At 35.3% G+C, this 16,378-nt stretch overlaps 1 protein-coding gene across 1 annotated transcript in view; it reads left to right on the plus strand.

Moving 5' to 3' along the window:
• The window catches only part of LOC100369322 (protein zer-1 homolog), a 29,774-nt gene extending 23,280 nt beyond the window's left edge, over window positions 1-6,494 (plus strand). The window contains exons 13-15 of the mRNA XM_085492501.1: window positions 2,317-2,505; window positions 3,138-3,235; window positions 3,737-6,494. Of these exons, the coding sequence (XP_085348627.1) occupies window positions 2,317-2,505; window positions 3,138-3,235; window positions 3,737-3,900 (451 nt within the window). The 3' untranslated portion in view covers window positions 3,901-6,494. The remainder of the gene's footprint in view (window positions 1-2,316; window positions 2,506-3,137; window positions 3,236-3,736) is intronic.
• Window positions 6,495-16,378: the final 9,884 nt, after the last annotated feature.

Genomic DNA, 16,378 nt, shown 5'->3' on the forward strand with positions numbered 1-16,378 from the left:
GCTGTCAATTACTTTCATATAGAGTTATTGTACATTATATTGATCCATTTTGATGAATATTTACAGCAATGGCTTAAATACCGTAGATGATTTGGCCTCATCAACAAAACATCACCTGTCTCCAGGGCAAACGACCGGAAAAAGTTACCGGTATTTGGTCAAACTGGTTGAAAAAAATCATCACTCCCAGAATAACCACTGGCCATGCAAAATAACGACCTAAACTGGAACCATTAAGCCACATTATAAGCATAAACATCATAGATGATTTTCGTTGCATTTGACAATGATAAACGAAAAGCGATGTTTTTCCCGATCATTTTCATTGCTAACATCGGTATAATCAGTGATCGCGCTAGGTTTCTACAAGTTGCGTATATCGAATGCATCAGTCACAAACAAATGCGTTTCCACAGATCATCAACGCGTACACCCACTTAACACACGACACATGTTTAATTTTAGTAGTTTTTATTAACAGCACGTTTTTTATACAATGTTGCAAACTAAGTATTTCAAGCCACAGTTAGTATTAAAGTGCGTTACCTTCACAATTTGCGACGATCTTTTTTCTGATGATAAAGTTCAAGTGCACGATCAAAATCAAAACGATCTGTTGGTGGTCCGTGCATCGAAATTTGCTGAACAGGTTGTCTCCTTTTTCGTCTATTACTTCTTGCATTTTATTAAAAATTGTTTCAGCATCACCACTTTGAACAGTATAGTTACCACCAAAAATAGTTTCAGCTCTCCCGTCCTCATTCAACACTCGGAAAAATACAATTAATTTCTTATAAATTGTCACATTAACAGTTTTGTCCACAAGTATTCCAATAAAGGGACTTTCCGCAATTCTTCTTTTAACATCCTCTCTTATTGTCTCGGCAATAGTTTCCTGCATTTCTGTCACATTCGAATGGTGTGTTGGGATTGCAGTATCTTTAGAATTAAAAGCCTGGCAGCCGTTCACACGCTGTAGGTCGATAAGCCCTCCATAAACATCATTCGGTAATTCTTGTTTGGATAAAAAATACACCGTGCGAAAAACAGCTTTCCGCGTTGTGTCGGACTGGGTTTTATTAGCTTCAACTGCAGCTCCAAGTATTCGACTACTCTTGTCATTCATTACAGCTCTCCTGTGTCTGGAACTGTCCATGTGTCGTTTCAATGCCGATTTCTGTAAATCCCCGCATCCTTTTGTGAAGGCATTATTTTCTCCTCGTTTCTCGCAGTTGGCAGAACATGACAGTTTTATCTTCGCATTCCCGTTTTTTCCGGACGTAGCCATTTATACTCTGCTTCCCAGGCTAACTGATACGTTTTCTGACGAACAAACTTGGCTTTCTCGTTGCAAAGAATACCTTTTTCTGTAATATCCGTGACATCGGGGTGCGTATGTCGAGAGTCTGTCAAAGGCCCGGGCATTGGCGGTAATTCAGCAACATCGGAGTCATTTTTGTTTTTGTGATCATCTGCTGAGAATGTTGATCTTGCTCTTTTCGTGGTGACAGAACTTGAAAAATATGAAAAAATAGGCTTCTCCATGTTGTCACTACCATGTGCTCTATTCGCGCGCGGTTATCAGCCATCGCGTCAAAATGACGGGTGGATGACGCGATTTTTGGTGTTTCCAATTGGCTTAAATTTATTGTTCAGAGACGCAGAGAAAAAAAAAGTTGTCAATTTCTCAGTGGCCTTGTGAGAGTGAAATGCGTGGTGGCCACATACACGTGTTACTGAATTTGTACATTTGGCGTGTTTGTTAATCGGTGTTGGAATGACCCGTTTAGTTCGGCATCAGCGAATGATCGCTATCAGGGGGTTAGTGAAAGTAAATTAAATTGTCGTATTTTTGCGTACATAGTATGCACTGTGTTTATTTTGTTGCGTACAATGTGATATTGATGCGTAATATACGCATGTTTTTGCGTAAACGCGACCACTGTATAATCTGCCATTTTATTTGAGTGTGTTTATGAACTGACGCTGACTGGTGACATCATCAGGTGCGCTATAGAAAGAGGTCTGTGATTCATTGACTAAACCAGTCATAGGAGGTCTTGTTGAAATCTCATTACATAGGCATTGGTTCAGATGTATTTGGCGATAGTTAAAAAAAATACCGAATCACAAATACGTAACAAAATACATAAAACATCTGTGATGAAACTTTTTAAGACATAGAAATTTTCTGCTCATGCCTGATGTAATTATAATTATGTTTTTGTATGCAAGTCATTTAAGCAACACTTCATGAAATCAAACTAAGCGCTCTTTGGATGGCAATAACAAATTAATATGTTGATTTTCTTGCAGTGACTTATTAGATAATAGGAGTGATGGTATTGAAGTGAGTTACAATGCTGCCGGTGTCATATCACATATTGCGTTTGATGGGGCCGCTGCTTGGAATGTAGAATATCCTAGTAGACAGGAAGTGCTCAGTAAAATGGTAAAGGCTATTGAATCATGGGATTTACAATCCAACCGTAACATTAACTATAGGTAATATAGTGATTCAGTTTTCAAGTTTTTAAAATTTTATTGCTGTGATTTTTCACTTTATAATTCTAAAAATTAGGTGACCATTACAATTTCCTCTTTTCATGTGGGTGGTTGCCATTGTTTACTAATATGTATTCCTTCAATACAATATGCACGATTCAACCATTGATACTTTTCAAATTTTTCCAATGCAAAGGCTAGGCTTGGAATGAAAACAGTCTTTATGCAATTTGAGAGAGTTCAATACATTTATTAAAATGATGTATGTATTAGTTCTATTAGAAAGGCATCAAAAATTGAATTTGTTTGTATTTGAAATAATTAATATATTTATACTTTTGATAAACCTACATCCTTCATTTAGTAAGCACATTGACTACTACAGTAATAGAAAAAATACGGTACAACACATTTAGATTGTGTAGTCATTCATTATTTAGAATCCCCAGTATTTTTTCACTGATGGATGTCTTAGATCTGAGCTAGGAAAAGATGTTACTCATACCAATTTCACATCATTTCATCTCTAGAGGGTGGCATTTATAATAAGTGTCCAGAAATGGTGTGTATTGTTTTTCAAATTTGTCAACATCTCTGAAACCACTGCACTTGTTTGATTTTTCATTTCTTAGGTCTTTTGAACCTATTTTGCGTCTGCTGACCTGTTATCATACACCACCAGTACAACACTGGTCTGTATGGGCATTAGCAAATCTCTGCACTGTGCTTCGTAAGTAATATCATACCATTACAATACACCTAGTGTATATAATAATACATGTATATACAATATTAGCTTTACCTATTTAAATATTACTGATGAAATTACTTTGATGCATACTTGCAATAACAAGAGTAGATTCTGTTACTTTTTTTAGTATTGACACATTTTTAATAATGCATACATTTTGAACAAACGTAAATATTTTTTGTGTTTCTCGTTACACCATTTTCACTGCACATTGATGCGGCACACATATTACAAGTAAGGTGCGGTGCGCCTATTGACTATTGTGTGCACAGAGTGCACCATTGTAGTGGTGCAAAATGGGCTAGCCCATTTTTGGTTTTTGAGGGGCATTGCACTGTATGTACAACATTAGCTTTACCTATTTAAATATTACTGATGAAATTACTTGATGCATACCGTTAACGGTACTCGCAATAACTTCAGAATTTCTATTCGATTAAGTCTTTTGATTTGAAGTTTGTTTTATTTTTCCCTTTATAGCTGAAAGATACTGTGCATTACTGAAGAAAGAGGGTGGGTGTGAAATCCTACATGATATTGTGGTCAGTCAGCAGCCCTTATTGTACCCAAGAATAAAAGAACTGGCACAGATTACTCTAGATAAGGTCAGCTATGCTGATGAACATGAGGTGTTCATGGAATAAGGCAGCTCATATGGTTTCTTGTAAACATGTTGTCTTCAGTAGTAGTGGAGGATTGTTTATGATTATTTTTGTTTTCCTTGTCCCATAGTACATGTCTCCCATTGTGTCTTATTTCAAAAATAATGTCAATGCCAGTCTGTTGGACACTTTTCTTGTCATGGGGTTGAAGTTAATATGCAAATAACTTTATGAGTAAAGCAATGTACACAATTTTGGAAATGTGCGATATATATAAAAGGTCTATGCGTATTTTGAGTCATTTGTCTGCGCAGATTTGTTTTCAGATATTTTTTTATGCACATCATAAATCAGAGCTCATCGAATTGTTCAGTCTCAATCTTTGTAACGTCACCATAACCTAAGATATGTATTTTTGGAACACATTGTGCGATAGTAACGCTGTATAACTGAACATTCACAAACAGTCCCAATTGTGATAATAGTATTTTGATTGTAACGTAATCTCCAAAAACAAAATGTAAAATGTTGTGCTGCTACATCACAGCTACCTGAAAATAGTTTCATTGTTACATAATACGTATTTGAGCAAACAAAGTAATCATATTTTTCTGTAGTACAAAATAATAACATTAGAGCCATCATTGATGTATAATATGGACAAACACTGATTAAAAGTTGATTTTTACTCAAAAGACTGATTTCACTCGCTGGCTTTAAGAATATATTTTTATAAGATTTGATTACAAGCAAATATGTACACTTTGACCATTCAGTATAATTACCTGGTAACACAACAAATGAATTGTAAAAGATATATATCACCTTCTGGAGTGCTTTCTTTTGATATAGTAAATAGAAGAAGAGCTATTGCTCAAAACATCTAGTTTTTTTGAATAGCAACTTAAAATAATGATTATCAAATATTATAAATCATTTGTTTGGTTTACTCTTGAGGGTCATTTGAAATATAGTTCACTGTTTTGGTTAGTGATGATTTCATTATTCATGTTGCTCATACAGGGACTTTTGTTTTGAGCTCCGTCCAACCGCTCGTCATATCTCGGACATTATTTTGTTTTGTGGTTTGATTCAAAAAAAGTGCTGACTGAAAATATATATCATTAATAGTATTATACAAGTATAGCACAAGATAATAGCTTCCTCTCATATTTTGGCATTTGGTGGTGCACTTTTAATTTAGCTAGAGTCGGAAAGCCGGAAACAGTTGACTGTTTCAGGTTAGGTAGGCATGGCTACAGCACTAGAAATATCTCAAATTTACTTGGATACGAGTAATCATTTTCACCAAAAAAATCAATAACTGTCTATTTCAGTGGAAAACAAATCTAAAATGGAAAATGTGTTGGTGAGCATTTCACATACACTTTAACCCACTGAGTATGAACAACACTCATGTTTTTGTTTTGTTATTTGATTCAAAATGTCCAACTGGTTTATGTGTGGATTATATCATTTTATACAATATGAGAACGACTTTATTCCTAAGAGGTGTCACTTTGACTGGACAAAACCTGGAAGTAATACCATATTTTAAACATGCTGAATACTTTCCACTAATCCAATTATAATCTATTGTTTATAAATAACACAGTTACTAAAAACTGAACAGGGACTATGTCATTGTCAATGACTTGTTAGAAAAGGTTTCAAAATTAGGCAGCAAGCTCAACCTTTTATTTCTGCTTAATGTATCAGTTTGCTCAACTTTGAACTAATGTTGTATCTACATTTTAAGCTTATTTTGTAAAAACACAAGAGGTCTTTGAGTTTACTCTGTCTGTGTGTATGCATTTATGTCTGTCAATCCCCCTTTTAATTAACCTTGGTAAGTAGACAGGATAATGTGCATATCAAATATATGTGCAAGTTTTGGTTAATTACAGTTTGTGCATATGTTTTAGTGTTTGCAGATGTATTTGTAGAAGTATTAATGAATTTCCTGAAACTTGATACTAAGGTATTCAGTGAAAATTGATTATTTTTTTTATTATTTAATTCTATGCATATATATTACTTAATTTGTATAAGTCGTAAATTCTTAATTTGTATTTTTTTTTTCAATTGTTGAAGTAAAGCAAGATTAATCACACGTATCTTGTTAAAACAGAAACAAATCTTTGTGTATTTGCTGCATATTGTGGTTGGATAGCTCATTGTATTTCAATAAAGCTAGTAACGGGACAAATGTGTTAAAATGAATTCTGACATTACCTTGCATGCTACTATATATTAACCAATACATCATCTGAAAACTTTTATGTAGGTGAATATATGCTGTTTTAGTGTTTGTCGAACTTGATGTCTTGACATCCATTTTCAAATGTCAATGAAAATATTGCTGAATGAAGTGCATTCTCCTATCGCCACCTCGCCACCTTGCCCAATCCTGGGTGGGATTCACCAAATTACCACAAAGTCTGACAAGCTTTCAATAGTTGTGCTTAATGCAATCTGTCAGAAAAGTTGTATTTCTGTAATTATGTATGATATATTTGATTCACCCTTGGCGTAGTTTACAAATTTATATATAAATAGCTATGGCTGACGATGAAATATGCAAGTTATGAAATGTGTTTACAATAAAGTCATTTGTTGATACTGTATTCTCCTTACACAGTGTATAATTCATTTTGTCAGATTTGAATTCTTTATCACTTGGTGTCTATGCTTCGCTAAAAGGGGCAGTGGTCATTCCGCTGCATCCTGTTCGATATTGGACTCATAATGTATAAAACGCATGTAAAATACATTGTTTACATAAAATTCGAACACATGCTGCTCGGCAGGGACCAACCTTTAGATTTCCAGCCTACATTAATGTTATTTGACTTCTTGGTAGCGTTTGGAATTAGTTTCCCTACTGCACTACTACTTCTACTACATGCTAATTAAAGCGTGGGGGGGTCGTCACCTGTGCATGCGCGAGAATTGAGTCCCAAGCAATAACAACGCATGCTAAAAACGCAAAGGCTCATGGGTGACGACTCCCCCGGCTTTAATTGTAAGATGTACGATGGTCACTGATAGAATTACCTCAACAAAAAACCATCGTTGGATTTAATTGAAACTTTGTATATGCTCTTTGATAATGCACAGACTGATTTTTGTAAGGGAAATCTTTACATAATAAATGCCTAATTTGCATTAATTATCCAATTTTAGCTTTTCACAGTCATTTGAAATGCAATGTCCAGAAATATAATACCATGAACAAATAAGTCGATCACTACTGAACCTCCAATCAGTGCACAACCCCCAACATTCTCATCAACTGATTTCCACCATAGAACACAAAATTATATACATGTAGGGGCAAGGTGTTATGTTCATGGATGTATACATAGTCAGCTGGTGCACGAGTGATAATAAAATAAATGTGATACGGTATTTACTATATGGGGGCCACCATCTTGAATATGGCATGAAACTATAAAGAGACAAGTTATGAAACACGTTTTTCAGATTCTTACAAATTAGGAAAAAATACCAATCTTTCACAGCCAAAGGTTTCGTTGGGGGTAATATTTGTCATTTTTGTGTGGGAAAAATGCCTTGGATAGGAACACCTAATTACACGAAGAACATAGAACACTTTATTTGAAACCGAAATGGTCATCTAACTGTAAGGTCGTTGCTGATTTTAAATGAATAATTTAAAATAAACAAAATAAAAATATTTTATTAGCTTATCATATCAGTGATTGCCCGGCGCTGTCCGTGTCAATGTTTTACCTTTTCGACTCCTTGAAAACTGTAAGTCTGATTGCTTTGCTATTATATATATGTACTACAGGTAGACCTCTCTCAGATGTGTTCATTTCGAAATGATATCTTTAATTCTCTAATTTTGATGAATATTTTTGGTGAAAAATGATATTTTCGATATTTTCCAATTGCTTTGATACTGTACATATGTATTTTCTAATGATATCTTCAGTTTTTTTATTGTAATGTGCATTGCTAACAGCGGAGCTATCTCGGCCGACAGGCTGCTTGTTCAGATTGGTACACAGTTAACTTGAGAAAACTATGACTATTTTCTCTATTATGAACTCTATAATGCAGACATTTTTTAATGTACGATATCTGTGAACATATTCCCCCACTACTGCATGTGTACAGAACAGTGTTGGTTGGTTCAGAAATATGGAAAGCCGCAACTGTCTTAAAACTGTATGGTATATGATTAACATGTTTATAGTTAAAGATATTGATGAAAATATTTTGTGGTTTTAATCTGATCATTTTTAAACTTGCTAATCTTATCAATCACATAAATAATTTTAAGCAATTTTTATTTTTGGTATGACTAGTATTTCTGATTTTCAAGATTTTGGTGAAAATTTGTTTTGGCCTTGAAATAAATACAGTATCAATCACTGTCATATTTCAACCAAGTTCAATATTTTCAAAATATACATGATATTTTGGCTGAAATTTTGTTAGACATAACAATAAATTCAGAAATGAAGATATTTGCATTGCTAATCAATCCAACTATATGTCAGTAGTTCAATCTCCAAGATCTCTTACATAATTAATGCAGTGCAGTTTTTATCAGTCCTGATTTCTTCTTTGTTATTTAGTATATAAATTCTCAATGGGCAAGGTTGAAATAGTTACACTATGTTTGGTCAGAATTGCAGAATTGTTCGCATCTAAATTTTAGCCAGTATTTTAACATTTACCCCGGTAATTGTATTATTTCAGAACTGTTACTCTCTCACTTTTTTCCTGATTGTACCAGGCAGCAAATGTATCATTAGTTCCTATCCCTCCCAAATTTTCATTTTGTTTACCTAATATGTAGATCCTTAATGGGCAAAGGAGTAAAAGTCTTGCTATTTTCTACTGTTTATTAAATGCTATTTTCGCCTTCTCTGAATATGTAATTCATTGTGACGTAATGCAAGGTACAAAATAGATCAAAAGGATTGGACCATTTTTGAATTTTGGCCAAAAAAATATTTTCTAATTTTGGCATCGCCCCTGACGTGAAACCTTGCTATATAAGGACTTGATCTAGCATAGATGCCTGCTTGTAACGAAAAATGCAGAAAAAAAAATGTTTAAGCACTTTTCTACCTTCTGCTAACGTGGGTTAAATACAGAAACAGTTTAAGAAGCAAGTCCCGAGGCTCTCGTACTCTAGATGAGATCTCGGCAGCCATTTACCAATTAAGGATTGAAGCAGCATTCTAGATTTGGCCTACATTGTTTTTGTTTTGTATTTCATCTCTATCTCACATTCCTTGGGGTCTGAGGAATTTTTGGTTTACGTATCTCATAATGCAAATAACCAAAACGCATTATTAATGGAATTCAGTCTATGTCGTCTATTGAGAGTTTCAAATTATAAAACCACTAAAACATACTTCAACCATAAAGTGACCAACACACGTCAGAACGTCAATACCCGGTATATTCAGGAGTGACTGCAATGAACAAATAAGTGTTACAAGATATATATATATATATATATATATTAAGACTAGTTTATACACAAATGTAAAGGACACGTTCAAATAAATTGTAAAATCACTTACTGTAAAATATTTTATTTTCGATGAAGGAATGATTCAGTGAATATATCTTTTTTCCAATATTTTACATTCAACTTGTCAAAAATCAGTGAAAATAAATTCAATACAAAACACCCAAAAAGCATTTTCAGCAAAAATTAATTCCAGCTAAAATAATTTATTTACAGTATTATACGCATGTCCATTTAATCAGATCGCGTGTCATATATGTATATCTATTTAATTCTTTCAAACGTTCTCTTTCATCACTAAATGGCACCCTCACTCACCAATAAATAGAATGAGTGGTTGGTCATGAGTTTGATGATTCATATGCATCTATTGGCTCAGCATTAATGCATTCATTTTGAGATGAGGAAAAAAGGTCATCTGCATAATACAATTAATAAATTAGCAGAAGTGTGCAAGAACACAAACCGTGCATATACAGCTGTTGACAATATCTGGCACACTAACATGTTGTAGTATTTTTTTTTTTTTTTTGCTAACCTGGGAGAACATTAAACAAATCCATGCCACGCATTAGCCAGGTGGTATTGTTCCATATACAATATTTAGTGGAAGTAAGAGCCCTGTACGTTTCTTTTTGTCATGCGAGTAGTACATTGACGTGTGTGTATTAATAATCATTGCAGTTATAATTATTTATTGTTTCAGGCTCCCATGACACAACTGCAATACAAAGTACAATTGCCCACTGGGAAAGTATTTAAGTTACCATTTAAATACAATATTTGAATTTGTATTTTATGTACAGACAACTGCATACGTTAGTAGTTGTATTTATTGTATAGGCATGGCGGTTGTTGTGTAGTTAATTGTAGGCAATTAGTTCATATTTATTCAAATCATCTCATTGTATATGTGATGGTATTAGTAGGTACTTGTCTTATGTTGGATGTCAAGGTAGTGCATCCTAATATATATGGATAGGGTTTGGCTTCAAACAAGTAAGGAATATGTGTATTCAAACAGTATAGGGAGGACAATAGCAAGAAGTTAAATGAAATAGGCTTGAGAACAATACACACTAACTTAAATTGTGTGGCACCACCAAAACGCGCATTACGCATTACAAAATTACCTGAATACGTTTACTTCAGAATACATTACAGTATTAACTGGTGTAGCATATCATAAATGTCTGTAGGAGTGTACAGATTTGTGCTACAAGCTATTGTATACTGATATAACCTATCTTGGTATATTATGTACAGTTGTTATCTGTATTTGTGTAATGTGCACAGTCCGAACTAATATGACATGTATTTAATAATAATAATAACTTGACATTATACAGATAATCACAAATCTGTAATTAGCGAAACAAGGTTCTTACACGTACAAAATTACAACTGTCGGTGGCAACTTGACCAGTATATTTAGCTTTCAGTAGTGTATACAATAACATAAAACATACGTACGTGTCAGACCCTTGTTTCGCTGATTACAGATTTCGATTATCTGTAATTAGCGAGACAAACCATTTACTAATTAAAATCCCGTTATTTTCGGCAAATGTTTTATACTATTATATACTAGTCAGGTTGCCGACCCAGAAAAGCGTAGAAGTGCGTATGACTTAGGTTTTTTTGCTGAAATGTGTTCTACAGTATGTCTACTTCAAGATTCTGATGGGTGCCCAGTTGGCACCCTTGAGCATTTTTTCTAATTTGCATAAATCCAAAATGGACGCCAATGACGATCACGCATGCTATTATGATGATATCTTCGCATCAAGATGGAAATTTCAACTGCTGTATATTATGCAAATTGAGTATTGATGCCTCCAGAATAAATATTAAGCCGCATGTTTGTTAAATTCACAATTTCCATAAATACTTCATTTGCATAAATCCAAAATGACCGCAAATGAGGATCAAACGGGCTACTAAGGCGATATATTCATGACTATATTTAATTTTTGGCTGATCTGGAGGTTATTAATAAATCATCAGTAGCTGTTGTTTTTTAGTCTACTCTCATTCTGTGACAGCCAATCAGACTCACGCATTTCGCAGAGTGCGCGCGCAACAATGCATTCTTGTATGATCGCGTATGCAGTCTGTGAGATGCCGAGTTTATTTTTTATTTTTCAATTTAAGGCCAAGATTCAATGAGTTTTTGCTGAAGTAAAGTTTTCCAATATTGAGGTAATAAACCTTTACATTTGTTTAAAGTGGCAGATTTTGCTGTTTCTGTATGATAAACTGGCGATAAACACAACTATGATGGGGTTCCTATGACCCCCCCCCCCTCCCAAAGTTACAGTTTCTCGGCACAGACGATGATCAATTGACCCTCAGTCACCTCTAATGGGTTAACCATTTTAAGTATATTGACCTCGTCATTTGTATTATTCCTTAATAAATATCACCAAACAGCCAATAAAATATTTATTATACAAAGTGTGTAAATAGTAATTATGTATTGAGCATGTGCCAGGAAGGGACTTGAACAACTTCTGCAGAATTCCAAGATGGCAATTCACATGTACAGTAAAATACAGTAAAGTAAAATAGCAATTCTGAGAAAAAAAATTTTTCTTATTTGTATTCATCAATAAACACAGCTTCATAGGACTATAAAAACTTATCTAGAATCTGATATAACATTGTTGACTACAGTTATTGCTAACACTCGTTGTAACACTCCAGTACCTGAATGGTCTGGTTACATGGCTGGTATTACTAGGACGATGGTTCCTGAGCCAGGACATTCAACAAGATTTGCATTCGGCCCATTGATAGATTCACCACCTTTACATCCTGATACTGTGATAACAATCTTGTTTATTGAAGATTTCATGAAACAGAATGATGTACCGTACACTCATGTATCTGCCGATATGCAGCTGTACAAGGTAGTTATGCAGATTCAATGGTCTTTCCCTGACAAATGGAATAATCTCGTAGTGCGTCCTGGTGGTATGCACACACTGATGTCTTTTATTGTTTGCATTGGTACTCTGAAGAATAATAGTGGCCTGGAGGCAATTCTTGGTGTGGCATTCAAGGGTGTTGTTCACATGCTCAATGGAAAGGCATGGCCCAAGGCACTTCGAGGATTGAGGATGGTCACAGCAGCACTACTAGAACCATTGATTCTCACAGGAAAGTTTACTTTGGAAGACCTGGAAGATGAGTGTGATATCGTTCGCAGTTCTTCACGTACAGGTCGCCTTTGGATAGACTGTCTGATTACACCTGTCATAATCCCGCACTTGTTCCTCCGTGCGGAAAGGGAGGGAGATTGGTTGCTCCATGTTTATTGTCTGAAGTGTATGATGCCATATTTCTTTGCAGCAGGCCACTGGAATTATGCACGATATATTTTGTGGCACATTTGTGACATGTCTACTTCATTACCAGAAGTGGTACAAGCTGCTTTCCTGAGAGGTGAACATGTTTGTCGACACCGTCGTGTAGTGTGGAATTCACTTTTCCTTGACCAATTTGGTGAACAAATCTACATACGATATGGAAAGGCCAAAGGAGGGTTAGTAGAAAAGACCCTTTCTGAAGAACAAGTAGCTGGTTGGATACTTTCTCACCACCTATGCAATAGTCTATCTCTTGCTTGTGACAAAATGTATGATGAAGCGCTTGATGACGATCTTGGTATGGAACTAAATTCTCACAAAGAAGAGGGAAAAAGAAGGAAAGAACTAGATGCCTCCGACAGGAATTATTGCAGAACTAAAGAAGTACGGTAATCTTCTTACCACACAACCAGGCGATGCACTCATCAATATTGTTAGTGTCCGTGTTGCTCAAGATACTGTGAATGTAGATAACGCATTGTCATTGGTCAGCAAATGGTTGCCGAATTCTCAGCAAAATTGTTGGAAGGATTTCATACTCCACTGAGAAAGAAAGTAATACCATGGAGACTATGAAGAAAAGCACTAAAATAGGAGATACTAATGTCTATGACATTGAAAAGTTGTATGCACGCCTGCTTGTTATCTCCCAGAAAAGAGACGTCCACTTGCCTGATCTTTTTCAGTACGAGCTCTCATCAGTACCTTCTTCAATCTTTGATGAGTTTGGAGACATGCGGAAAGGAGTGAAATCAGTTCTTGTGACAAAGTTGGCCGTGTTTGCTTCTACACATCTTTCACCTGTAGACATGGAAATAGTGGATGGAAATGAAGCTCTCTATCATACACCTTGGCCAAAATTGGGAACTGTAGAACAGTTCTCATAAAGCTTTTACCAGTGTTTTAATAGACCATATGACATTTATGTAATTTTTGATAAATAAATACCAAGCTCCACAAAGTCACATGAAAGAATGCGACGTGTGGGAGGAACATAAGGAGCATAACCTCACGAGAAATATGACACCACCTGCACGAGATGTTATCATGAAAAGTGATCACAACAAAACTCAATTAATCAAATTGATTTGCAATACAGACTTTGAGTCACCAACTCTTCACCTCATTGGTGAGGAGCAGTGCTTGTTTGAACATAAAGAAGCAGATGTGAATATCATCAGTTATTTACTCATGTTCCATGACCAGAAAAATCATGTTCAAATAATTGCTGATGATACAGACATATTCGTGCTATTGGTGTACTATGTATGGAAGAACAGCATTTCAACTCAAGTTTCCATGAAAAAACAGGATGGAAGGGTAATTGACATTAACGCAAATTATTAAATTATGTATTAAATTTAGGAGATAAATGCGGTGATATTGTGCCTTTACATGCTGTTTCTTGGTGTGACACTGTATCATATCCCTCTGGAAAAAAGCAACATGTGTTAACCTACTGCTCAAGAACAACCTAGGTCTTGGAGTTATATACAATTCAAATTCCACTGATGTTGAAATCCTGTTTTTGGCATCAATTTCCTCACTCTTCTTTATGGTGGAACATCAACTTAAAATTTTAACAATCTCAGATACCAAAACTTCAGCAAGATGAAGGATCCTCCAAAAATCAAGTTCCTACCTCCAACTCGTGTAGCTGCAGTACAACACATAAAACGAGCTCATCTGCAGACACTCGTTTGGTGTGCAGCAGCACAGAGATATCCACCATCAGATATCACGCTATGACTGGAAACTTGAAGGGAACTGTACCCCTCACCCAATCTACGAACCTACCAAACTTGCTCCAACTGCTTTGTTGAAGGTAGTTGCATGCAACTGCAAATCACAGAACAGCTGCATCATGCAATTGCCAACTGGCTAGGCTTTCCTGTACATCGTATTGCAAATTGTTGAAGACTAGAATTAAGTTAGAGCAACTACGATTTCCCTATTTGATATTATTGTACATGTGGAATACTTTACATCATGTTGAGTTGATTTTGTTATACGATATCATATTTTGTATAGGTAGCATAACTCTTCACCAGTTTCTCAGCTTTTATAATTATTTGATGCGGTGGTTAATCTGTGCTTTGAAAAAATGTGCATTTACGTCGATACTAAACATATTTTCAAGTGGATCTTTGGATTACAACTGCAGTGTTTCGATACAAATTTAAATTACTATTCATGTCTATAAAATTGTGGATATTAAGTCTACTTATGTTTTGTGGGAATGACTACCACTATTAACACGATTGAGGTTACCAAATTTATGCTCAGATGGTATTGACATATTGTTTATTATCACAATATAAAATACGTGATTTAGATCATCGGGATTTTATTCAAATGAAAATATATATATATATATATATATATATGTGCAAATAAAGAATTTAAATTGAAGAAAAATGGATAAGGTCAAATTGTATTCTCAGGACCCAAATGTGCCATTATTAGCATGTTTCATCGTCTCTGGCATTCATTTTGAATTTATGCAAATAAGGTATTTATGCAAATGATAAATTTAACAAACATGCGAGTTAATATTTATTTTGAGGGCCTCAATACTCAATTTGCATATTATACAGCAGTTGAAATTTCCATCTTGATGCAGAGATATCATCATAATAGCATGCGTGATCGTCATTGGCGTCCATTTTGGATTTATGCAAATGAGGTATTTATGCAAATGATGAATTTAACAAACATGGGGATTAACATTTATTTTGGGGGCCTCAATACAAAATTTGCATATTATACAGCAGTTGAAATTTCCATCTTGATGCGGAGATATCATCATAATAGCTTGCTTGATCGTCATTGGCAGCCATTTTGGATTTATGCAAATTAGAAAAAATGCTCAAGGGTGCAAACTGGGCACCCATTAGAATTTTGAGGCAGACATACTGGAGAACACATTTCAGCCAAAAATCCTAAGTCATACGCACTTTTACGCTTTTCCCAAAAAACTGGGGCTGGCAACCTGACTATACAGAAAGTCATTCCCCAGAGTCATCCACACTTCCGAAACTTCTTTCGCGCCTCGGTCTCTGCATCCAGCTCCTGCCTTTTTCTGGGTTTTCTACCCTGTATTCATGCCACTCGGAGCTGAACGTAAAATTGCGTAATAATATCTGATCATGGAATAAGAATCCTGGCAAAGTCGTGTGCATTGTGAAAATAAATGATCATATTCACTATCATGTCAATAGTCTCATCTTTCTTCATCAAACAACGAATGACACCTGTCCAACAGGAGTTGCATACATAGTAACTTGTTTGAGCTGATCACACTCCACTTGATTGCAAAATAAACGGCAGAAAATGCTCGCAATATGGGGTAGGATGTTTCTCAATATGTGTCTGAAATAGGGGGTGTCTTTTTCTTCAATATGTCTGCTCTATGAGGTACTAAATTTATAGTGCGTCCGCAATAAGGGGGTGGTTTGCCAATGTGCTGCCAGCCCTAGGGGCCTATTATTTTTTTAGCAAGAACGCACATGGTGTAAGGTTTGAATATAGAGTGACCCCTCCCCCGGGACAGGTATACTACACTGGAGTATCATTTGTTGTAGTCTGTACTGGTATAATGCATACTGATGCAGTCTATAGCATGGTAGCA

The sequence above is a fragment of the Saccoglossus kowalevskii genome, chromosome 17, assembly GCF_978046115.1.
Source record: "Saccoglossus kowalevskii chromosome 17, keSacKowa6.1, whole genome shotgun sequence".
In the NCBI taxonomy this organism is placed as follows: domain Eukaryota; kingdom Metazoa; phylum Hemichordata; class Enteropneusta; family Harrimaniidae; genus Saccoglossus; species Saccoglossus kowalevskii.